The sequence below is a fragment of the Populus alba genome, chromosome 12 (genome assembly GCF_005239225.2).
Source record: "Populus alba chromosome 12, ASM523922v2, whole genome shotgun sequence".
In the NCBI taxonomy this organism is placed as follows: domain Eukaryota; kingdom Viridiplantae; phylum Streptophyta; class Magnoliopsida; order Malpighiales; family Salicaceae; genus Populus; species Populus alba.
Window position 1 is genome coordinate 4,147,886 of NC_133295.1, and position 24,838 is coordinate 4,172,723.

Sequence of the window (24,838 nt, forward strand, 5' to 3'; positions counted from 1 at the left end):
AGGACCTGGACTGGACTCCTTCAGCTTAGAGAAGTTTGCAAGTTACTATTTCGAACAAAGCCTTATTCCCACCAAGATTCTGTTCTGTGTATCCATTTCACCTCTATCTGAGTTTTTTTCTCCGTTCAGCTCTAGCTAGAGAGACATGGCAGCAGGTCTTAGCAACAAAAACATGGTTCTATGCCTTGTTTTGATGATTGGTAGTTTTGGTTTGTGTCTGGTCTCGACACATGCAGAGCTTCGAAGGTTTGAACAGCCTGCAAAAACTGACGGGACTCTTTCCTTTCTGGTGCTTGGAGACTGGGGCAGAAAGGGTGCTTTCAACCAGTCTGAAGTTGCTCTTCAGGTTCTACCAGCTTCCTTGCTTTTCTTTAATTTACACCATGTTTTTGTATGCGTGTGCGCGTGTATGAAGGGAGTTGGAGAAAAGTAATGCAACATGTAACTGGCATTTCCATGTTTTGAAGAACGTTCCTTCAATTAATTCCTGCCTCTGATTTGCATGGATACAGATGGGAAGGATTGGAGAGAAGCTGGACATAGATTTTGTAGTATCAACAGGGGACAATTTCTATGATGATGGATTAACTGGTGAACAAGACAAAGCATTTGAGGAATCGTTTACCCAAATCTACACCGCAAAGAGTCTGCAAAAGCAGTGGTATAGTGGTGAGTACAAAAACTGGCACAACTAATGATTTTGTTTCAATATTGATCATACTGGATCAGAAATCTTTAACTTTTTTCTTATCTTTTTTTTTTTTTTGCAGTGTTGGGAAACCATGATTATAGAGGGAACGCGGAAGCACAGTTAAGCCTTCACCTCAGGAAAATAGATAGCAGGTGGCTTTGTTTGAGATCTTTCATTGTCGATGCTGGTGTGTAGCTTCTACTTTTCAAGTGTTCCCTTTCCTTCATGTCATATACAGCCTACACTAGCTATTTTGTTGGAATTTTCAATTGTATAGGACGTATTCATCCAAGAACTAATTAAATCATTTGGTTTTCTGTAGAATTGGCTGAAATTTTCTTTGTGGACACCACTCCTTTTGTCCAATCATACTTCACTGATGCCGAGGGCCATACCTATGACTGGAGAGGCATTGGTTCTCCTAGAGCTTACATCGCAAACCTAATAAAGGTGTTTATGTTCATTATTGTTCCACTTTCAAAATAATGCATCAGGTTGACAGCATGTGTAACATTAACAGCCACTCAATTAGAGGCCTATGATCAACTGTGTAAATAATCTGTGGATAATTTATCTGGTGGACTGTACCCTTTTTTTGGGAGCAGGATCTAAAGTTGGCGTTGAGCGAATCGAGTGCAAAGTGGAAAATCGTCGTGGGTCATCACTCAATTAGAAGTATTGGACATCACGGGGACACCAAGGAACTTGTAAGCAAGCTTCTTCCAATCCTGAAGGTAAACACAATCACTCGAATTCAGTTCCCCTTTTCTCTGATAAAATGGTTCTCGACACAAGATTGGAGCTGATCCTCTGCTGTTTTCACTAAATTCAGGCAAACAAAGTGGATTTTTACATGAATGGACATGACCATTGCCTTGAACACATCGGAGACACAGAGAGGTACACCTTAAACGATGTGTGGTAGTGGAAACTGGAAAGAGTTTACGAAAATGTTACTAATGGTGAACAATTTTTTTACAGTCCAATACAGTTTCTAACTAGTGGAGCTGGGTCTAAGGCATGGAGGGGTGACATTAAAAAACGAAAGACAGGCGGGCTAAAATTCTTCTATGATGGTCAAGGTTTCATGTCTGTGCAGTTGACTCAGGATGCAGCAGAGATTGCATTTTATGATGTTTCTGGCAATGTTTTGCATAGATGGACGACAACAAAGTTGCTTTACTCCTCAATATAAGGATCTAGAGCTAGAGGATCGTCATTTGTTATAGTTATATTTTCTTAATATCATTATCGTGCTCATTCTTTGTCAATGGGCACTATTTTAATGGCGATCCAGTCAGTGTCGCATCAAAAAAGAAAAAAAAAGTGCAGGTGTCATGAACATGATGAAAGTGGTCAAGCTTCTATCAATCTTGATGGGATTCCCTTGCTTGCCTCACACCAACGAATCTTTTATTAAACAAAAAAAAACAGAGAGAAAGGAAAAATGGGTTTTACAAGAATAATTCACCCATAAAATCTGGTAAATCAGAGCTTTAACAGATGAACTAATCCAATAACCTGGACAATAAGTGCAATTGACTCTGTCTAACGGTAGGATCTAGCTGAGTTCTACCGCTACCATGAAAAGGTGAGATTGGCAAGCTCTGTACTCAATAGTGATGAACTTACAGTAACATTCCATTATGGATTATATGTCAAATTAGGTCCAGGCAACAAGCCAGCAACCTTACAGCATCACCTTCAAACCATCTTCGTTCCTCGAATTTCTTGTCCATCTATGAAGATGGACAAACTTCATGTCTTTTACTTTGAACAAGACAAAGTAAGAAATTTCCTGGAAAGTGGATATGATGAAGACCCTGGATGGATTTGGTCCTCCAATACTATTCAGTGTTAGTCTTTTGCCACGAATGAATCTTTATCCTGAGAATGCATGGATTCTGTTTGAAGCTCAATAATAACATTTTGTTTTTTCCTTCTGAGGATATAATGGCTGGTTTCCGTCACCATTTCACTTCAATGCACCTCATATGCAGTACCTGCTTCAAATTATATTTTAAAAAAGTTATTTTTAATATCAGTATATTAAAATAATTTAAAAATATATAAAAATATATTTTAAATAAAATAAAATTTAAAATTTTTAAAAATATGATTTAGATCGTGTTTCTAAATATATATTTTGTATTAACCTGTCAAGAAGAAATTAAATAGAGTACAATATAATTCAATATGTTAAGGGCCGGTTGTTAATATGGAGCAGACCCTAGCCTACTTGAGAAATTTTGAAGATGTTGGAATTGATTATTGTTAATTTATTATTGTACTCTTGGTGACTTTCCTGTGGAAGGGGGGGGGTGTTGTACGAAGAGTTTACTAATTACCATCATTTATAAAACGTGCGGCTTTTTTTACTGCTCAACCTTTTATAATTTACTGTAGATTGATTTTAAAAAAAAATTAAATTTGTTTCTCCAACATTTTTTTTGTTTTCATAATTAAGCTATTTTGAGCATGTTTTTTTTAGGACTCTGAGCTAAATTCAAATAAAGAGGGCTTAAGTGAAAAATATGGATGATATATATAATGGCTCTGTAATTTGTTTGAAAAATTTATTTTGACCTCTCATCTTTTTAATCTATTAAGTAATTGATCCCTAAAATTTCTAAACATTATATTTTGATACCATAATTTAATCTTCACTTTTTTAGTTCTTTTTTAGTAGAGGAGAGATGAGGTTGTCGGATTTTATCTAAGAAACAAAAAATTATATTTGGCGATAATTCTGACCACTAAAACAGTCAATTTTGTATTAAATGGTTTAATATAACAAGAAGAGTTAAGATTAAGTATTTTCTTCCCTTGAAAACACCCAAAACATATATCTAAGCTTTGAAAGATTTTTTTTGCTTTGGGTTGATTATGGGTTTTAGGATGGCTTCTTGTATTTTTTTTTTTTTGAGGCTATAGATTAGTTAAATAAGATTTTAAAAGTGTTTCCTAGATGTTTTGGGTAAAAATAATAGGTTGAAATAGGTTCTTGAGTTATAAAAACAGGAGACTTGTTTTTCTAGCCATTATAGTGGCTAGATTCTGGACAACTATATACAATATGTTGTCTATTTTTTTAGCAAAAAATGGGGCAGACGATGCTTCGAAAAAAAAAATTAAGCCTCATGTGCAAGCCCTTTCTTTATGGGCTAGGCACTAAGCTTAACTTACCAGGCCCATAACGCTTGGCCTTATTTTTTTTTAATTACTATTTTTTATATGTATTTTTAAAAACAATTTTTGTGTTTAAGTTTTGATTAATACCCCTTCTCTATAATTTTTTTATGTTTCTTTAACCTTTTCAAATTTTTATTTTATTCAATAAATTTTATGTGGGTTTTAGATTTTTGTTACATATTGATTTTTATAAACATATTCATTAAACATCACCAGGTAAATAACTTGTATTGTAATATTAAATATCTTGATCGATATTTGTCACTTAATTTTCTCAATTATGTTTTTATTTATCTTTTATTGCTTTTTTTTTTTTAATTTATTTATAGAATAGTTTGTAATTTATGTAATTAGATGCATTCATAAGTTTTTCGATTTACATTTAAGATTTTTTTTATGTAAGAAGATGCGTTGAAAGATTCAACATGTTCAAAAAAACAATTTAATCATATATTAGTGTTTTTAATTTGATCTTTATTATTTTGATTTTTTTTTCTCTTGACCATTTTATAAAAGTTTTATTATTTTTAATTTTATCCTTCAATCCAAGTTGATTGTGTATTATTTTTTTTAGTTCTTATTCTTTTGATATTTTTTTTCTTTTGTTAATATTTTTATTCTTTTGAATTTAACTCTCAAATTGAAAAAAAATTCTTTGCCATTTTATTTATTTTTTCTTATGATTTTAGCTCTCATTTTTTTAATTATTATTTGTTTTTTAATTTTTTATCTATTTTTTTTCAAGTCATCCTTCAACGTTTCACTTTCTAGGGATTGAGTTTATGATTATTTTTCATGTATAGTGATTTTGTTATGATGGCTCGGTTCATAGGTTTGAAAAGTTAACAAACATTTTTTTTTTTCTTTTCTAATATCATTGTTCGATGTTGTTTTGTTTTTTTTAACAGTTTTGTGGTTATTTTCAATTTTTTTTCTACCAAATTATCTTTGTCTTATGACCTAGAAAACAAATTTGACAAGTTAATCCAGACTAGCTCGCTCTTTCATGTCTAGTTACATGTCTATTATGCTAACTCGGATTGGTTTACATTAGTTTTTTTTTGTTTTTTTTACTATGTTTTGTCCTTTCATGTTTAATTAGTTAAAAATTAAACATTGTATTTTTGCTCTTGAATAAATTTTTTTTCCCATATATATATTGCTTTTTTTTTTTAGTTGAACGGGACCATAACCTGAGTAATTAGATTTATTTTTTAAAAAAAAAACTTGCTAACACATAAATATTTTAGTAAAAAAATAATGTGTACCCGCAACAGTAATGCAATCATAGTCTAGTACATGTTAAACAGGGACTGGCCTAAGAAACACCAAATAGGTTGGGGACTATGTTGTAGTTACCCCAATAAAAATAATTAGAAATGAATTTCTTAAATTTAAATTTAAATGACTCATAATTTTTTACCGGTGTGGTTTATTTATTAATTTTTAGAAAAAGAGAAACCTTAACATGCTATTTAAAACTCTTGAAATTGAATTACTGTTGCGGTTTATGCTTAGCAATGTACCACCAACAATTATCTTGTTGCATTACGCAGATTGTGGAGAAAGACTGCAAGCTTGCTGATACTGTAATACAGGGATTGTTAAAGTGCTGGCCTGTCACTAAGCCATGTTCCTAGATGAGCCGGAGGAGGTTTTGGAAGCAACCCGGCCACCGGAATTCCAGTACTGTATAACGCCCCTGTTTCAGCAGCTTGCTCGGAGTTTGAACAGCTCACACTTTCCGGTAACAAGATTCTAATATCTGATACTTCTTTATATATGCTCAACTCATTTCGCTCTTGTAAATGCTTCTCACTAATTATTTATGGAAAAAATATGAATTAAAGATAAAGTAGTTAAGATTTCTACTTCAATTCAATTTTATAGGTATTTAAAATATTGTAATTGAATTCAATTATATAATTCAATATTTTATTATAAACATAAAAATTATATTAAATTAAGATTGTTAATTCAATTTAATTTTGTAATTGAATTCAATTATATAGTTTAATATTTTATTATAAACATAAAAATTATCAATTGATATCAAATTAAAGTGCAAATAAATTCAATTTCAAGACTGTAATGCTTATGGATTTAGAAATACATCAGATATTGGATTGGGAGCAACATCTTGACAACAAACAAATTAAATTGAGAGACAACATATTCAGCATAAGGATAAGACAACAGATAAAAAGATTAAACCTAGCAGTTTGATTTAAGATATCAAAATCTAACCTAGATCAAGTTACAAATAAAATTAAATAAAAATTAATCAAGTTAAATTCAAGTAATCCAATTAAAAATCAGCTGGAGTTTATTTTAAAAATATTAAAATAATATATATATATATATATATATATATATATATATATATATCTTCAAACAACACATGACTCAATCCCTGTATCGGTGGGTTCAATCTCTTTGTATGAGAGTAAAAAAGTTATTTTGAAGTGGTGTTAACAAAAGTATTATAAACTTTCCCAAAAACAATCTAGATTATTATATGACACAAGTCTTTAGAAGCAAGGTATTAGGTACTTATTTGGTATTGAGATACAATCTATTTTTTTTTATTTAAATTTAAATTTTTTTGCTTCAATGATTTTTTAGTATTTAAATTTAAATTTGTTAGTATTTTTTATTTAAATTTAAATTGTTTTATATTGTCCAAAATAAATTTTAAAAAATAAAAAGTATATATTTTAATATATTTTTAAACAATAAATACTTTAAAAAAAACAACTTTGATTTATATTAGCGTACTCGTAAAATACACTAGCACTAAATAATAATTAGTAGGAAACATCTCAACATAATGCCACTGAAGTAATAGCATCTATAGATGTTATTTAGAAAAGTTAAATTAACTTTTTAAATAGTATAAGTATAATTTTTTTTCTCACATACTATAAAAAATCATTTAGAAAAGTCAATTATATTTTAATATATTTTATACATAATTATTTTAACAACCCGATATGACTAGATTAACTAGTCAAGTTTAAAAATAACTAGAAATTTTTTTAATTAAACCTAATATCAAATAATAAAATTAAAAAAATAAAACAAAAAAAAACATCCCAAATCAATCTAAATAAAGTCAATAAATTTATTACATAGATCATAAAATCAAGATAATCTCGTTAAAAACAAACTAAAAATACATAGAATTTAAAAAAAAAGTCAAAGGAAAAAACATTTGAAAAAAAAATAAAAAAAATTGCAATAATGTTTTTGGCATTGTTTCGCAAGATGTGTAGTAATAGCATTTTTATAAGTGAGATGCTAAAATAACATTTTGTTTAACTTTCAGAGTAAAGAAAAGTCAAAATATTGTTTTTTTTAATTTTATTTTTGGCTCTCCATTTAGCACTTGGGTTGGAGTTGCTCCGACGAGGGCTCCCAGCCTACTCACACTTGATTGAACCATATACATGCCGGACAAAACGCAAGGCTGCAAGATAACCTACAGTGCCCAGCATAAGGAAGCACCCAAAAGAGATGCAAGCCATGTACCCAAACATGAAGGAGGTTTGCATGAAACCAGACATTTCTGTGAGCGCGTAGTAGTAATAAAAGCAGTAGGCATATATAAATAAGCCAGTTGATCCGCCACAGAGAAAGGACCTGTCACCAAATAAAGCAAATTTATCAATCCTCCGACACTCGGATATCAGGCAGAAAACTGCAGTTAACATCCATTCAAGGTGGACCGACGAAGAATTGGTAAAAACATTATTCTATAACAAATGTCTGCTCTTCCATTTGGTTTTAATTCATCTATAGATGATAAGAATTTGCTCTGATCAACCACCTTCATTAACATCGATAGCCAAAGCTCAAAGATTCCGACTTTTTTTTTTTGGTATTAAAACCCAAGCCCACAATCTCCAAGATATGAAGTCATCTGCAGCATTTAGATATGAATTTATATGCAATATGAAACGAGGCTATGGATCAGGAAATTGCTTAGACGGTGGATAAATCACAGCTAAATGCATACCTCCACCACCATCTGTGGTCCTCAGCAGCAAGTTGTAAATGGGTCAATGTGGCCGTAATTAAAGCAGTGACTATCAGAAGAGTAATAAAGATGATGAACAAGATGCCGTAAATGGTATAAATCCTGCGATCCCACACACTAGCAAAGATGTAGTAAAGTTCGGTGTGTATAAGAATGAATGGCAGCAATCCCGCAATTGCCATCTGAGGAACTGTTTGCCGATACCATCGCAATGGTGGAATCTCTCTGGCATTTTCGGCGGTGCGACAAGGAGCTTGGAACTCAGCCTTGCTGTTCTTCCCAATAATTCCACCTAAAACGAGCAAAGGAGATGATACGAGTGTCCATATAAGAGCTATCACAACAATCGTGCCAGGAGGAAGAGCTGCAGTGGCAGTATAAGCAACTGCAACAGCATTCAGGAAGCAAAATATGAGCAAGAGAGGTCCACAGAAGAGACATCCTGTCAACAATAGATTTCTAACCTGCCACAAGTAAAGATAAAATTAACATACAACCTCAAGTAGTATCCTGCTAAGAAAGTCCATGAGCAAATACCCAGTTTGTTCCTCCAAGCTGACAGTAAAATGAGGTTGCTGTGTATCCTGCAACTCCTGATGTGAGAGCATATAAGACAACCAATGCGGTGAGTAAAGCCCCCCGGTTGTATGGATAAAACACTCCTACCAGTGCCAACATAAAAATGAAGACCGTGCTGCAAGGAACGAAGAAAGCATGTCAATTTTCTCAGAAGCAATAATAACAGTAAGGGACGAACAAATCACTTACAGAGTCAATAGCTGGGTTCCGGAACCGAGGCAGGCTGCCAACAGAGACTTGTGCTTGGGAAACCTAAATACATCTCCATGAATGCATTTCCAACCAGTCTCTTCCTGATCTTCGGCTAATTCCTCGTCATTAGCATATCTAAATCAAAACAGAAAGTACAATTCAGCGAAGAAAAGCCATACATACACGCCCCTAGGACATTGGAAGATTGAACACACTTACTGAAATGGATACATCAACCAAAAACACAAATCTTACTTGACAGAGTCATTGTTAAGGATTCGCAAGATTGCGGCAAGAAATCCAGCAAGAAGAAGAACTGCCATGCATGAATTTGTAACGGAATTCCAATGGATCCCTAAATGACGGGGCAACGAAGATGACTGAGAGTACTTAGCCATCCTCTTCTCAAAAGGGACATCTGTTTCCTTCCACTCCACTGTATACAGAAACTCCACATCTACCTCTTTATCCTCTGTAAGTTCCACCATCGTTTTCGTATCAAGGCCAGACGTAATCTCAATCACACGATCCTTATTGTAATAAATATTTAAATGGATATGATTGAACAGGCAATATCTTTGTTGCCTCTTATCAACCCTCCCCAAGAACCCCCAGATGGGTAAGTCATCAACATACATTTGATAATAATAGTCCTCATCAACAGCAGCTCGAAACTTGGCAACATCATCCTTTGATAACTTCTTCTTGCAAACAGGTACAGATTTTCTTTCACGTAGAAATTCAACAGGGAAAGGCCAAATTACCAAACGATCACCATTCAGTACTTCACCTAGAGACAGCCTTTTCTCCTTCGCATTAACTACAAACAAAACCAAATCAGATAAAAGAAAAAAAAAGAGTGCCATTGGAGGGAGGGACTCTAACCTGGCAAACAATACGGAAGATCAAAATAACGGTAGGTTTCGCTGGAAATTAAAAAAAAAAAAAAAAAAAAAAACAAAAAGCGTTAACTATGAAAACAAGAAAAAGAAAGCAATTGAACAAGAATTCACTAGTTTTACCTAGGATTGTAAAAGGGTCCGACTTTGTTAACATAGAAGGGAACCTGGTCTCCTTGTCTGTACCGATGATCTGATTCATCTGAACTAGCCTGGTCCACACTCAAGACTAACAAAACGGAGACGAACAAAGTCGCCGGTAATATCTTCTCCGCCATTATGTTGTTGAACAAATGCTAGTGTTTCTAGTGTGGATGTATAGCGTTGACTTATAAGGAAGCGGAAAGAAAGAGTGAAAGTGACGACGGAACATTCAAAAATTTATATTGTCAGACCCCCACTTGTGGATTAAGGATAAATGGTCTTATACTTTGCTTTACGGGCATGTTGGTATTTTTATATTGGTTTTTTTTTTTTTTTTGGGTGGTTCGAAGAGTGATTTGGTAATTTAATTAATATACAAATAATATAAAAAGGCAAACCTGCTGGCATGTTTGTTGAAAACTCTAATAAGTGTGGCAATGCGTTTTTTTTTTTTTTTTTTTTTTCTGTTTTTTTTTTTATATTTTAAAAATATTTTTTTAAAATTAATTTTATTATTAATTTCAGATTAATATATTTTTAGTATTTTTAAATCATTTTAATATGAAAAATAATTTTTTTAAAAAAATTTATTAATATTCATTTTAATATAAAAAATTATTTAAAAAATAACCGTAACTATAGTATCAAATAAGCTTGAATTACATATAGAAACTTCTAGAGTATAAAAAACCAATTTCCTTAATGTTTTTATATTTGCAATATAAAGGGTTATCTCTCAATGTGCCATGTGTGATTTAATTTTCAATAGTTTGATGGTGATTAACTTTTTGCTTTTTCCTCTTTTTTTCTTGATTCTTGATTCTTGTGTTTATTCTTGTAATATTTCATAACAACTCTTCAAGTTTGGTCTGTATTTTTTTAATTATTATTTTTTTATTTGAACTAGTTTCATGAATTTTGTTTTTAATTTAATCCTTTAATTTTTTTATTTTAGATTTGATTTTTATTTTTTAATTGTTATTTATTTTATTTTGAATGGTTTTTAGAATTGATTTTTTATATATATATAATTTCATCCTCCTTCATTATATTTACATATCACATTTTATCTATATTTTTTTATTACTATTTTTTTAAATTTTAGCAAGTTTGATTTTTTTTATTTCATCATTCAACCTTAAATTGAGCTTTTTGATAGACTCCAGGTCTAGGATTTAGTAGGTTATGAATTTGAAAATTAACTCAAATTTAAAAGAGTTATTCGAGTTTATTTGTTGTGTTTTTTTTTTTTTAATCTCATGTTTTTCAAATTCTTCATTTGACATTTGATTTAATTGGATATTAAGTTCTGTAATTATTTTTCTTTGAATGCGATTTTTCATTACTTTTAAAAATAAGTTAAGTTATCTCGAGTCTTTTTATATTTATTTGTTTATTAGATTAAGCTTCCTTTCAAATAAATTTTTTGGAATTAAATTAAAGGAATTACTCGATATTTATTTTTAAGAATATGCCATATAGTATGTCATCATTTCCATTCATTTTAACATTTTTTTAAGGTTAGGAAAAAAATATTTATCCCACAAATGCAGTGTAAGGTATCAAATTATTTTTTTTTAAAAAAAAAAACTTATGGTTTTTTATTCAATTGATATATTTGAAGATTGATTTCTTTTTTTCCATATGATTTTTCATTAATTTTGAAAATGACATGAGTTATTTAGATCTTTTTATTTATCATTCATTGTTTTTTATTATTATATTATTAAATTAATCTAACTTAAATTTAGTCCGGTCGATTACCCGAGTATTGAGTTTTTTTTTTTTTTTTAAAAAAAAATTGTTTTGAGCTATGCCATAATAACATACACTATTATAGGTTCACGGGTCTTTTTTTTTTTTTTTTTTTCATTTTAAGCTTTTAATATTTGATTAATTTGTATTGGAGTTTCTAATTTAATTTAATTTGAATTGTATGGTGTTGTCAATTGCTCATGTTTCATATCAATAATTTCACATATTAATTTCTGTAACTCGAGGACTGCGCTCTCGATTTCTCATTTAATTTCATGGTGAATTCAAGCCAACCTTGCTTTAAATTCTTGGTTCTCTTCGGTTATGCATTTATCACATAAATTATGAACACTTTCAGTTCAACGTGACACTATATATTACAACATACAAAAATAAAATTATATTTTGAGAAAATATAAATCTAGCAATTAGTTTATTGCGACCAAACCCATGGTTATGACAGATAATTCTAAGCATCGCAGTGCAAAATTCATGCAAATATTGCTTGTAATTCTGGAAATTAAAAAAAAAAATGAAGATCGAGTTAAAAGATGAAACTTTGAACAGAAAATAACACTCCATGAGGTAATGCACAGATGCAGAGCACGACAGGAAAACAGAACATCAAAACCATATACAGAAAAATTAGCACAGATTTCTTAATAGTTATCACCAAATTTACACTCATACATAGCGCTTAAGCTTGGTCAGTAGTGCCTCTACTACAAATTCGTTTAGGCAGGCATGTAAGTGAGCATTATTCAATTCAGAACAAAGTGATACCTTGAATCCACATAGCTCTCTACATCCCAGAGGAAAGAACCAAAAGTTACAGCTTCCAGAACAAGTCTTTTCAAACCACCAAAGCTGATCTTGACTAGTTCATCCTTGGAAGAATCAATAGTCCCTTGAAGTGCTATGACAATCTCAGGTCTTCCAAACAAGGCCTCAGTGTGCTTCTCAATAAGGCTAACAGCCTCTTTTGATCTTATTGTTGCATACCTCTGAAGTGTTTCCCCATCAAAAGACATCACATAATTCCGCAATCGGGAAGCCTTTAATCCATGTCCAAATCCACCATGACTGATACCATCAGAAAAGGCTTCTGGATGGGAAGACACAACTTTATGAATATCTGTTTCTCCCTCATCCACAGCATTTGGGAGGATTTTCATTGTCTTCTCAAGCTGAAACCTTTGATCAACTCGCTTTAGGAAGTATCCATACATCACAGAAGCTGCATAGACCTGTCCAGCCCTGAGTTTGTTTATCTGAACAACAGCAGTAGAATCTCCCATCCGATTTCCCAAAATGAGAGCTAGATGGTTCTGAATCATATCATAGGCTTCAGGAGAGTGGAGTCGCTCAAGCTTCTCATCTTGGCTTGGCCGAGTGTCCACTCCACCAGATGGATCTGTGGAAGAGGAGGCCATGGTGGATATCAAAGAAACATTGGCATCCATGAACTTCTGCACAACCAATGCATACAAAATCTCTTCTAGAGTTTTTCTCCTCTCAATAGCTTTCACCTCAGCAATTTTCCTAATAATGTCAAAAACCGATCATTAGACTCAACTTTCGGCATCAATGGCGGGAGCTATAAACCACATTTATACAGAAATATCATAAAACTAACCTATATAATACCAAATCAGTGCTAGTGGCAGAAGGCTCTTCCTTCTGTTTCTCAGCATCACGATCAGTTTGAAGTTGCTCAAGTTGCTGCTCCACTGCTGCTGGCACAAGATGCGGGTGACTAATCAAAATCTGAGATAAGAACTGCCCTACTGGAGATTCAAGCTGAAGTGGAGCAATTGATGCAATTGATCCCGATGAATCTGAAGACGATGACAATGATGCTCTCACTCCCATACATCTCTTGCTTCCATATGCCACTCTCCTATGACTTGGCTTCGAGTATGAAACTGAAGAATAATGCTGCAATCCAAATAACACAAAAAGGAAAAGGGAATCAAACACCAGCTTTCCAGCCATATAACATCTAGAACAACAACAACAAAGTAACTTTTAAATAATCCTAATGAAACCCAAACAAATTACAAACTTGCTGAAATTTCAAGTAAGACGGTCTTAAAAGCTTCATTTTTGAACAACAATCCAACAGAATTACACATAGGAATTCATCTCTTATAACAAATATTTTGCATAAAACATAAAACTTCATTCACTCTTAAGCATGCAACCGCAAGAAATAAATTGAATCATAGAAAACAATTTAAAGCTTTTAGCATTATACTATAGATTATCCATGAATTATCAATGGACACAAAATCCATATATAAAATCGAGGAGAAATTATCCAAAACCCAAAAAGAGACTAATCGGTAGTACCTTATGAGGAAAACGCACAAAATCTTGCCCATTGGTAGCTAAAAAAGCCGATCTAGCAACAGATTTTGCAGGTCTAGAGATCCCAAATGAAGATCCAATAAAAGTTGTTGTAGCTGCTTCCATTTACACCTCTCTACAAAACCCAAAAACCCTTTTGTAAGATTCCATCAAATTCCCTTTAAAAAATAAAGGATGATGATTCTAGCTTGAATTCGGTGATGTATACTTACCTTTTCAAGTAGTTGAAACAAGATCGATAACTTTATCTTTTTTCTTCAAGGAGAGCGAGAGATGAATGTATTGTAGGTGTTCGTTGTTTGTGCGAGCTGGTGGATATTGCGTTGGTCAGCTGTGGTGGGCGGGTTACAGTGGCTCTGAATGGGCGAAGCTCAGTTTTCTAAAGCGTTAGATTGTGTCATTGTGATAAAAGCTTGCTCTTGTTGCTAGAAAAGTTTTTAGTCCCTTGAGTTTTAGTTAGTTTCTTTTTTGCCATCATAGGTTAAATATTATACATAAAAAAAAAAAAAAAAACATTCAAGAAATCGAGTTGGAAACATGTTTAACTTTAACCTGCTCAAACCTTTTTTTTTTTTTTCATTTATATCATTTTTTTATTTGTATTTTATTGAAAAATAATAAACCTGTCAGTAATCAGACTTTTCTTGAAAAAAAATGCTGAAATTTTGTAGATTTTACTAGGTATCGCAATTACACAATCCAAATTGAAAAAAAAAAAAGACATATAAATAAATTTTATTAAAATATTATAGAAATATATAAAAAATCTATTTAGAAGTGTGGTTGTGGTTATTTTTTAAAATATTTTTATATTAAAATAATATATTTTTAAATTTTTTTAATTAACATATCAAAATAATCCAAAACATATAATATATTTTTTACAAACACGAGTTTTCTATATTTTCAAAAAAGTTTAGTGGATTGAAGGTATAATGTATTTTAAATAATTAACTTATTATAAATAGTATAATCATCATATCAATTTATATTAAAAATATAATAAGATTTATTTATAATTACAGCATTGTTTCAGAGAGAAATTAAAATGAAAAACACACGAGTAAAATATGTTTATTTTTATGCCTATGAAAACAATATTTTTTTTGAGCCCGTTTAGACAACCAAGGTTGCATGGATATGCAACAATCGAAATATTTTAATGAATATGTGGTGTCACTATAAATGATTTTTTTAACGGGCTAGAAATATAAAGTTAGATATGATTTTTTATTTCTTCCTGGTATAGAACAAAAGGAAATTAAGCTTTTAGTTTAGTAATTAAAAAAGTCAATCAATCATTGTGATAAAATAATGAAAGTTTAAGATGAAAATATGTTTTTTCTGTAATTTTAGAATTTAAGTTCTGTTATTATAATAATTATTAGAAGTTTATATGATTATATTTTAAAATTTATAAAATTAATTAAAATATATATAAACTAGTCGAATATTTATTTATATTAATAATAATTAAAAAAAAGTAGTCACTCAAATGACCTTCTTAGCCCAATTTTATCACGTAAAAAACTGAATCACAGAGAAATGCAGGTGAGAAAACGAGACACTTCCGGTTTATTTTTGCCATTTACTTTTAAAAAATAAAAAACAATCCTAAAAAAGCTGGATAACAGCAAAAGTCAAACAACAAATAAACAAAGACACACTTGTTAGTTTGTTACTGGCTCCTTTTTACTACTTTGAGATTGTATTTGCACCGAATCTACACAGCACCAGGCCACTGTCAATCCCTCTCCAAACTTCGAGCCAACTACACTTCAATACCCCAGTTATGGTGCAATTTCAAACAAGCCCTTAGATATTATCAATCCTGCAATTCCAGCCCCCTAGTATTGTTTGCAACTTACATTTTTGTCCCTGTTTTTAGATCACAGAAATAAAAAAAACCTTGTTTGTCTTGGATTTTCATTAAAAGGACTCAATTTTGACATTTCTTACAGCTTAAAGCCAAAGGTAAAAATAGGATTTTGTTTTTAATCAAGACAAAACCTGTAAATAATACCAAAAAACTAATATTTTTTTTCCATGGATAATGATACAGGTAACTAAATTATATGATCTAATGAATTAACTAAGCTAATTTTATCTATCTATAAAATATATTAAATACTTTTTTCTCAAGTTAGTCTATTTATAAAAGTTAAGAGAATAGTTAATTATTAACTAAATTGAATCACTATATTTTAGAAAAGTCTATTCTAATAATGTAAATCATTATATCAATTTGATGCATAATATGCAATGGGATGTTGAGTTATCAAAGACTAAGGGACTTAATTGTGATTTGTTAATAAAAAAATGTAATTGAGGGACTTAATCGATATGTCTATAAAAATAAAATAGTGAAATAGAAATATTTATAGTTACAGTACTGATTTGGAATATTTAACTAAATGGTGGACTTATTCATAGTTATCACAAAAAATAATGCTTACGTACACATCATTAGTTACGTCAAATCTAACAGAGTCATAAACAGCCGCCGGGGACTTGGCTTCTTCTTCCGTTACTGAACTCCGTTTCCTCTCTCTCTCTCTCTCTCTCTCTATCTTTGACCCTTCTTACCAAGTTTCTCTTTTCACCTACATCTCCCCTCACTTTCTCAGCAACCAAACAAACAAAACCTCTAATGTCAACGACTACAGAACAAGGAAGCGAGTGGGAAGAAGTGATACGGAAGATGTTACCAGCAGGAGCACCGTTACCTGACGAAGATCATCTCGATTACTCAATCGCAGTAGAATACGAAGGCCCGCCAATTCCTTACGAAGTCCCTCGCATCGACCCGTTGAATCTTAATTTACTCCCAATTCGGGCTTCCCCTCTCGCTTCTACTGAAGAATCGAAATCAAAATCAAGCACTCCAGTTTCAAAATTCACTAGATTCAGTAACCAAAACGGTACCGCAAGAAGATTTTATCCAGCAAGAGTAGAGGTTGATGAAGGAAATCTTGAAAAAGAAGAGGAAATTGATAGAAGAGATGAAGGAAGGCGGGGGAATGCCGTTACGTTTAATACGCCGAAAGATTCGGAGACTGAGGAAGGGGATGAGGAGGAGGAGGATGATGGATATTCCTCCACAGCGACGGATGCTGATTTAAGCAGTACAAGGAAAGGAGTGAGGAGGAGGAAGGGTGGCGTTTGTAGTAGGTGTGGAAAGAAGAATAGATGGAAGGAGAGGGAATCGTGTTTGGCTTGTGAGAAGAGGTATTGTAGTAATTGTTTGTTGAAAGCGATGGGATCAATGCCAGAAGGGAGGAAGTGTGTGAGTTGTATTGGGAAGCCGATTGATGAATCGAAGAGGTCGATTTTAGGCAAGTGTTCGAGGATTTTGGCTAGGGTTTGTAGTCCGCTGGAGGTTAGGCAGATAATGAAGGCTGAGAAGGAGTGTGCTGCGAATCAGTTGAGACCGGAGCAGTTGATTGTGAATGGGAGGCAGTTGAGACAAGAGGAACTGGCTGAGGTTTTGGGGTGTGCGTTTCCGCCGCAGAAGTTGAAGCCTGGCAAGTATTGGTATGATAAGGACTCGGGACTTTGGGGGAAGGTGAAAGAAAGAATGTTAAAGTTTATTTGGGTTTTGAGATGGTTTATTTTTTTTGTGAATTGTTCTTTTGTTATTGATTTCAGGAGGGAGAGAAACCAGATAGAATAATTAGTTCCAAATTGAATGTTGGGGGTAAGCTTAGGCTGGATGCTAGCAATGGGAATACAAAGGTTTACATAAATGGCCGTGAGATTACCAAGACTGAGCTCAGAGTGTTGAAGGTATCTTTATTTCTTTGCTTATGCATATCATTTTGTCATGATAGTGCACAAATGATTTTCAATGATTTAGTAATTGTGGCAAAACCAGGTTTTGAAAGCCCAGTGCTTTTTCTGGGGATGAGGTGTGTAGATTCTACATTTAAATACTATACATGATTGTTATGAATCTTTTGTTTGTAGAGCTAGTCGCCCTTGCAATGCATAATTATAGTCATAATTTGCATGAGTTCTGAATACTGTAGTACGAGGTTATATGATATAAGGAATGGTTTTAGAGGAGTTCATACATGAGTCAAGTTGACCTTAAGTTTAATAAGGAAGAAATCTTTCAACTTGGGAGGAAGCTGACCTGAGATAGATAATTCAGCTAATAAAAATTGGAGGCATGCATGGAAAGAGAACTTTGATAATAGAATCTCATCTATGAACTACCTCAGGGAAGAACCAGGTCTGATAAATACTGCAAATACTTGCTACTGTGCTAACACATTTTACCTAATGGAGCTAGAACTTGCTTTATTTTTCATTTGGTGCAAAGTGCGATGACAGTTTTTTTTCAAGAAATTCACTCCTCTAGGACATCAACAACCTGCTTCGATATTCCCTTGCTGACAACAGGAGATTTGGATGGGAAGTTTTTTTATTTTTGTGCGTGTGTGTGTGGGTCTTGGGGGGGTTTGCTGGTGAAAAGAACAAAATTGTATGAAAGAATGAAAAGATTTTCTCATTCCTAACCATTTAAAGTATTTCTGCATCTTTGAAAAATTTCAGAAGATTTGGAGAATTTTGCAGAAGCAAACATGCCCTTGGTGTTTTAGTTCTTGTTTGTTCCCAAAGTGGCACTGTATTGGAAGCTGATGACATGCTGTTTTAAATTTGATATTTGATGTCTTTACAGTTGTGCATGCACTTAGCTTTAAGTGCTTTGCAGTTTTATGATAGGTTTGCCTTTACTTCATTGGTTGCATGTGATAGTTTGGTTGAGGTTGGGCTTTGGTCTCATTGCTTAAATTGACATTCATTTCAGCTTTCGAACGTACAGTGCCCCAAGGATACTCATTTCTGGTTGTATGATGATGGATCTTATGAGGAAGAAGGCCAAAATAATATTAAGGGAAACATATGGGGAAAGGTTATCTCTTAATCTACAGATAATATCCCTCTCATGAGTTTTAATTTTGAAATTCAACAATCAGTTTTGAATTGAATTTTATACAGTTGTCATCTGATTTTTGGTAGGCAGGCATCTACTCGTTTCATCTGTTCATTATTTTCATTGCCTGTACCACCTGGAAATCCTAACGGGCCAAAAGAAGATCCTACTACCTTTTCAGGAAGGTCTGTGCCCGAGTATTTGGAGCAAGGAAGGATCCATAAACTTCTGTTATTCGGGTTAGAAGGATCCGGAACAAGTACCATTTTCAAGCAGGTAAGTTCATGTTTTATCATTTTTGTTTTGATTTGATTTTATCACAAACATTCATTTTATTAGGGTTTGTTTATCATTCTCATCATTTCATGTTGCTGCCATTGTAACTCCAACCATGCTTAACTTGAAATGTTTGTTTGAAATAACTACCTCTCTTTAATTGATCACCGATACTTCCTATCACATGGTGGAAGCTAATGGGAAGCTATGTATGCAATTTGAGTAGTTGGTGTGTTTAGGCTATGGCTTAACTTTTTAATTTCTTACAAAGTATATAAACTATCAATTCAAAACTGAAAACAATCATTTTTATTTTGGTTATTCTTTAACTGGCTTTTTGGCTCTCTCACAGATGATATCCATCATGTATATGTCACTTAATTAATTAGTGATATATTAATGTCATAGCTGTTTAGAAAAGGACAATATTCGTTACTTCTAATGGTCTTTAGCACATTATTCTTCTGATCTTCTGTTTTACTTGCAACAATTCTTTGCATGGAGATGGGTGTTGGCTTAACACTTGTCATATTTCTTATTATTTCCTCTTTCAATGGAACAGGGCAAGTTTTTATATGGGAATAGGTTCACCCCTGAAGAGTTGCAGGACATCAAACTCATGATTCAAAGCAATATGTACAGATATCTTAGCATATTGCTTGAAGGACGAGAGAGGTTTGAAGAGGAGGATCTGACGGAGAAGAGTGCTGCTACAGTTAATTCTGAAGAACGTGCTTCAGGTCTCAATACTACTATTTTTGTCTTCGTTTTCTAGTTTATAATAAATCAGAGAACCTTGTTTACTTCTGCTTTAAGTTTTCCTAGATTTGAAGAAATATTCAAACATTTGGTACTCATAGGATTGCTGAAAGATATGCTAGATTGTTAAAATCAAAGGAAAAGTGTGGTTTTTCAAATGAATTTTAATTTTTTCAAGAAGATAAGTGCAAAGGCATCATATATTGTTGCCAATATTTTAGTTTAATGAAAATAAAAGCATGAATTGAGCTTGCCAAAACTTCCATTAAAAATAATCCGAATTTCTTTGTCTAGAAAAAAACACATTTGCATGCCGAAAAATGATTAGTTAATACAAAAACAATAAACATGAAAATTGTACAGAAGTGGAGTCAATATATTAAAAGCTGTTGGGGGTTGTTATGGTGTTACCAGAAAAGCAAATGCTATTTATATTTGTTCTACTGATACTTGAGTAGACTAATCCAAAAGATTCTCATAGATAGCTCCATCTTATTCATACAAGCGTCCTCATGTTGCCAGAGTGTAAGACTGCCACCTAAATTAGCAGGATACTAATAGCCATTCCTGCTTGGTGTCTTTAGAAAAAAGTAATTGGAGCAAATTTATGGGTGCATTGAGATTATGGATTAACATTTGGAATAAAGTAACTGTGACTTGAAGCAAGCTAATAAGGAGTTTGACTCAGTTATTTGGTAAATATGGCTTAAAGTTGACTATATCAGGTCTGGTCTTTCAACTCTGAGAAAGAGATTGAATGAAAACATTCATACTCAGAGTCTGGATGTGATTTTTTTACTGGAAGTGACAAATATGTTGCCAATCAACTCAGAACCAAGGGCTTGTAGCAAATATTTAATCAACACAGGCCTTATCTTGCAGCTACAGTGCAAGACTGCCTACTTAATTAACAGTATAATAAGAGGGCTTTCCTGCTCAGTGTCTCTAGGAGAAAGTGAATGAAACTGCTCCTAGGTTCATTGACCTGACAGATTAGCATTTGAATGATCGGATACTCAACTAGGCTTGAATCATGTTATGAAACGTGGCTCGATGATATGGTAAAAAAGGCTTCAAGTTGACTATCAAATCAGGTCTTCCATCCATGTGGGAGCAAGAAATGAAAACAATCATGCTAACAGTCTGGATGGGATTTGTTTTTACTGGCAGTGACAAATATGACATCAATGCTTAAGAGTTACATAATAAATATTTTATCATGTAAGATTTCACCCAGGAGTTCTCTAATTATAGGGTTGCTTACATCACAGAGAGGGAACATTCATTTTGGAAAGGAATTATGTGCTAGATCAGATGAGATAGATTGTTCTCTTTGGTGCAGAATCAGAAATGATGGACTCTTTCACAAGTATAACCATGTTACTTGTTGCATATTTAGATTCTGATTCTTCTTTATTAGAGGCAGTGCTTATATTCTTCTTAACAAACTTTAGAGTGGACAATGCAGAGCAAGATGCTGTTACTAAGTCTAGTGTGAAAATAAAAGTGGAAAATGGTAAATATCTCATGGGAGACTAGGAACATAGATTTAGTCTCAATTGGTGGGGCCCTATCAGGATACTCTGCAATAGCCTAGCATTTATGTAGAAGCTTTAGAGTTGAAGTGTTCATGAAGGAATATGTCTATTTTCAAGAGACTTTGATGGGTAGGAAGAATTCACCATCATGTTTACTTAATACATAAAACTAGAAAAAGACTACAACATGATCAAATGATGCCTGTTTGTGTGATTTATCCAATATCTGCACTTGGATCTCTCTCTCTCTCTCACCGTCTCATCTACTTTGTTTGGAAACAGCATGATAGCTACCTTAATTGGATCTCTCTCTCTCTCTCACCGTCTCATCTACTTTGTTTGGAAACAGCATGATAGCTACCTTAATTCTTCATATAGGTCACTAGAGTTACTGTTTGAGGTCCTCAATTTCCAAGAGTTGTGTAGATATTCTTTTTACTTAACTTCTTGTGTGATGTTGGATTAGTCATTAGCCATCTATGATAGGGAAAGCCTTGCTTTCCATAATGATATGCATATGCATAAATGTAATTTGATGCTGCCTGTTGCCATAATAAACCTTAGTAAGTGGTTCAGCATGAAATAATTTCAGGTGAAGGAGACGAAACAAGTGAGAAATGCATCTACTCCATTAACCAAAGGTTCAAGCATTTTTCTGACTGGTTATTAGATATCATGGCAACGGGAGATTTGGATGCATTTTTTCCTGCTGCAACACGAGAGTATGCTCCTATTGTGGATGAGGTCTGGAAGGACCCTGCCATTCAGGAAACGTACAAGAGAAGGGAAGAATTGCATCATCTTCCTGTTGTTGCTAAATATTTCTTAGATCGGGTATGCCTCAAGCATCTCTACTTTTGCTTTGTTTATTTACAAGCAATTAGAAGCTGTCCATTTCATTTTGTCTAGCTCCATATAATGCCTTTTTTGGGCTCCTTTTCTCATCTCTTTCTGGAATTTTTGAATTGAGGATATAATTATTGTAGATTAGATGCCTAATGTTTTGCTTTGTGCCAAATGTATCTCTCAGTTATAAGACCACTGCAATTTTATCGGGCAGCTCCTCCAAATCATGTTTATTCAGATTCAGTTTCCTTCGTCCTTATTCCAATACATATATGGAAAAACAAGAGGATAGTAACCTCAAAAAGAAAACCAAGAATAATGAGGTGGCATCAGTATCTATGTTAATCTCTTACTTAGTAAAGTGGGCATGATAATTTTGTTGATGGAAGAGTCGAGAAAAGAAGCATGAATGCCAAACTGTCCATGCAACTTGGACAACAATTTGACTAGATGAAAGTACCGATTCAATAACATTCCATTTGTAACAGTGATGCAACTTCTGAGCTGATTTACTTCTTGATTTTTTGTAATGGGGTCTAGAACTCAAAGTACTGTTGTTGAGAGTTCAACAACCAGAAAAACTTCTAGAGTCTTTCATGGTTAATATTTATTTCTCCTTGATGGTTTATTTTGCTTCTTTTTCTGGGGATTTCAACAATTTTTAGATATGATTTTATTGTGGAGGCAGTTGAAGTCTTTTATTCCCTTTAGAATTGGGATAATCTATCTGTTTATCTCCAATATTGTCAAGTACACTGGTTTGATTTCTAGCGGAAGTGATTGAATAGCTCAAGGCAGAGTAAAAATGCATCTTTTACCTACTTTTTCAAGGAACATATATTTTCTGTAGTTCTTGCCAACTAGAATCTGGGTGAATAAATCAAATAGGTATCATGTGCAGACATGTGTGTATGCATATTTGATATCATACATTTGATGCAATGTACATGATAATGCTACATTAAATATAAAGCTCTTTCCATTATACAATTTTCGTATTTTTTACTTGCTTCACTATGAGATGTCTGATATTTATGTGGTAAGAAATGAATTTTATATTGGAGTTCATGTATGTATCATATAGATGTTATGCCTGAACCTTTTTGAAAATCTTGAAACCAAGTGTTCTGTTTGCCTAAGTTAAAAAAAAAAATAGAAGTGTTCTAATTGCCTTCTCCCTTGTAATAATAACATCGTGTCATTAGCATGAAATGAAATTCCTTGTACAAATAGATGAATGAATTTTCGTTTTTGATAAAAATTTGATGAGGGAATTTAATGAAGGGGTTGTGGGGATTTTTTTCTTGTTTTCGGGACCTCATCTAATATGATAAGCTTTTGATTTGAAATGATTTTTTGATGTTACCTGACTGTAAAACCATCATTTTCCATTTCAAACTTAATTAAGTTCGTGAATTATGCTATTATTTCTTGCAGACCATTGAGATATCAAGCAATGAATATGAACCTTCAGAGAAGGACATTTTATATGCTGAAGGAGTCACACAGAACAACAGTCTTGCCTGCATGGAATTCACATTTGATGATAGAAGTCCCATGTCGGAGATATACAATGAAAACTTTGACTGTACACCTCCCTTGACCAAGTAAAATCTTCATTCTGTTTGCATCATCTTTACCTTCACTGCTGCTGAAAGTAATGTTCTGTCATCTCTCTGGAAATTTCCCATTGCCTCAGGTACCAACTAATTCGCATAAATTCAAAGGGATTGCGTGATGGCTGCAAATGGCTGGAAATGTTTGAAGATGTGAGGGCAATTATCTTCTGTGTAGCCTTAAACGACTACGACCAGATTTGGGCTCATGGTACAGGTCCCCCTTGTAACAAAATGATTGCTAGTAGAGACTTGTTTGAGAGCCTGGTTAGGCACCCTTGTTTTATGGACACCCCTTTCGTGCTTTTGCTGAACAAGTATGATGAATTGGAGGAAAAGATCAACCAGGTTCCTTTGTCGGCTTGCGAGTGGTTCGAGGACTTCAGGCCTTTGAAGCCCCATAACAATAGTCAAACCCTGGCGCAGCAAGCATACTTTTATGTGGCAGTGAAATTCAAGGAATTATATTTTTCACTTACTGGTCAGAAGCTGTTTGTATGTCAGACCAGAGCTAGAGAACGTATTTCAGTGGATGAAGCATTCAAGTACATAAGGGAGGTCCTCAAGTGGGATGAAGAAAAGCATGATAACGTGTATGGAATCCCTATGGAAGACTCGTTTTATAGCACAGAAATGAGCTCCTCCCCATTTATTAGACAGGAATAGGCATCTATGAGCCAGCAATTTGAACCAGGAGATTGCTGTGAGGTAAATTTGAAATTGCTGTGTGATGTTATTAGGATCAAGGCCGATTGATTCATACGAAACCACCATCTGGTTTTGGTGGAGCTGATGGTATTCTTTGGGAGAATTTATCCATTTGTACAGTGTCCTGTTAATTATGAGTAAAACCAGCTCATGTGAATCATGTAACTGATCGGAGCAATGTTTTTGGCACTTTTTACCCTGAGAGCTTGTGAGTTTGTATATTCCTCCCTCTTAATTAACATAGAAGGAGATAATCTGTTTGCATGCATGCCTTTTGGTTTCTGATTTTTAATTT

At 33.2% G+C, this 24,838-nt stretch overlaps 4 protein-coding genes across 6 annotated transcripts; 2 read left to right on the forward strand and 2 right to left on the reverse strand.

Annotated features, from left to right (window-relative positions):
• On the forward strand, positions 1–1,977 carry LOC118044312 (purple acid phosphatase 17). The gene is made up of 7 exons (XM_035052564.2): positions 1–346; positions 513–669; positions 771–878; positions 1,014–1,141; positions 1,297–1,425; positions 1,524–1,591; positions 1,673–1,977. The coding sequence occupies exons 1-7, from the start codon at positions 146–148 to the stop codon at positions 1,884–1,886; spliced, it is 1,005 nt and encodes a 334-aa protein (XP_034908455.1). The 5' UTR covers positions 1–145; the 3' UTR covers positions 1,887–1,977.
• Positions 1,978–7,269: 5,292 nt separating this feature from the next.
• LOC118044311 (transmembrane 9 superfamily member 2) lies at positions 7,270–9,996 on the reverse strand. Of its 2 annotated transcripts, XM_035052561.2 has the most exons (7): positions 9,716–9,996; positions 9,579–9,619; positions 8,949–9,513; positions 8,691–8,828; positions 8,460–8,616; positions 7,902–8,386; positions 7,270–7,525 (listed from the first exon to the last, which is right to left on the reverse strand). In XM_035052561.2, exons 1-7 carry the CDS (start codon positions 9,868–9,870, stop codon positions 7,306–7,308), a joined length of 1,761 nt encoding a protein of 586 aa, XP_034908452.1. In that variant the 5' UTR covers positions 9,871–9,996; the 3' UTR covers positions 7,270–7,305. The 2 variants fall into 2 exon arrangements, with proteins under 2 accessions (XP_034908452.1, XP_034908453.1); XM_035052562.2 differs by lacking the exon at positions 9,579–9,619 and having other exon boundaries at positions 9,716–9,931.
• A 2,130-nt stretch (positions 9,997–12,126) lies between these two features.
• LOC118044306 (UV-B-induced protein At3g17800, chloroplastic) lies at positions 12,127–14,270 on the reverse strand. 2 transcript variants are annotated; one of them, XM_073412862.1, is made up of 4 exons: positions 14,074–14,270; positions 13,862–13,976; positions 13,128–13,429; positions 12,127–13,033 (listed from the first exon to the last, which is right to left on the reverse strand). In XM_073412862.1, exons 2-4 carry the CDS (start codon positions 13,964–13,966, stop codon positions 12,253–12,255), a joined length of 1,188 nt encoding a protein of 395 aa, XP_073268963.1. In that variant the 5' UTR covers positions 13,967–13,976; positions 14,074–14,270; the 3' UTR covers positions 12,127–12,252. The 2 variants fall into 2 exon arrangements, with proteins under 2 accessions (XP_073268963.1, XP_034908446.1); XM_035052555.2 differs by having other exon boundaries at positions 13,844–13,976; positions 14,074–14,268.
• Positions 14,271–16,379: 2,109 nt separating this feature from the next.
• On the forward strand, positions 16,380–24,811 carry LOC118044302 (extra-large guanine nucleotide-binding protein 3). The gene is made up of 8 exons (XM_035052544.2): positions 16,380–17,426; positions 17,510–17,647; positions 18,675–18,779; positions 18,891–19,076; positions 19,639–19,816; positions 21,966–22,207; positions 23,657–23,826; positions 23,919–24,811. Exons 1-8 carry the CDS (start codon positions 16,512–16,514, stop codon positions 24,499–24,501), a joined length of 2,517 nt encoding a protein of 838 aa, XP_034908435.1. The 5' UTR covers positions 16,380–16,511; the 3' UTR covers positions 24,502–24,811.
• Positions 24,812–24,838: the final 27 nt, after the last annotated feature.

Bases quoted from the DNA above. Each gene is read 5' to 3' on its own strand.
- LOC118044312 (XM_035052564.2), top strand. From the start codon at position 146: ATGGCAGCAGGTCTTAGCAACAAAAACATGGTTCTATGCCTTGTTTTG. The intron at 347-512 runs GTTCTACCAGCT...GCATGGATACAG, and splicing joins AGTCTGAAGTTGCTCTTCAG to ATGGGAAGGATTGGAGAGAA. The intron at 670-770 runs GTGAGTACAAAA...TTTTTTTTGCAG, and splicing joins GCAAAAGCAGTGGTATAGTG to TGTTGGGAAACCATGATTAT.
- LOC118044311 (XM_035052561.2), bottom strand. From the start codon at position 9,870: ATGGCGGAGAAGATATTACCGGCGACTTTGTTCGTCTCCGTTTTGTTA. The intron at 8,387-8,459 runs GTATTTGCTCAT...TACTTGTGGCAG, and splicing joins AGCTTGGAGGAACAAACTGG to GTTAGAAATCTATTGTTGAC. The intron at 7,526-7,901 runs GTATGCATTTAG...ATTTGGTGACAG, and splicing joins GACCACAGATGGTGGTGGAG to GTCCTTTCTCTGTGGCGGAT.
- LOC118044306 (XM_035052555.2), bottom strand. From the start codon at position 13,966: ATGGAAGCAGCTACAACAACTTTTATTGGATCTTCATTTGGGATCTCT. The intron at 13,430-13,843 runs GTACTACCGATT...TTTGGATTGCAG, and splicing joins TTGTGCGTTTTCCTCATAAG to CATTATTCTTCAGTTTCATA. The intron at 13,034-13,127 runs GTTAGTTTTATG...TGACATTATTAG, and splicing joins ACTGATTTGGTATTATATAG to GAAAATTGCTGAGGTGAAAG.
- LOC118044302 (XM_035052544.2), top strand. From the start codon at position 16,512: ATGTCAACGACTACAGAACAAGGAAGCGAGTGGGAAGAAGTGATACGG. The intron at 17,648-18,674 runs GTATCTTTATTT...CATTCATTTCAG, and splicing joins CTGAGCTCAGAGTGTTGAAG to CTTTCGAACGTACAGTGCCC. The intron at 19,817-21,965 runs GTCTCAATACTA...AAATAATTTCAG, and splicing joins TTCTGAAGAACGTGCTTCAG to GTGAAGGAGACGAAACAAGT.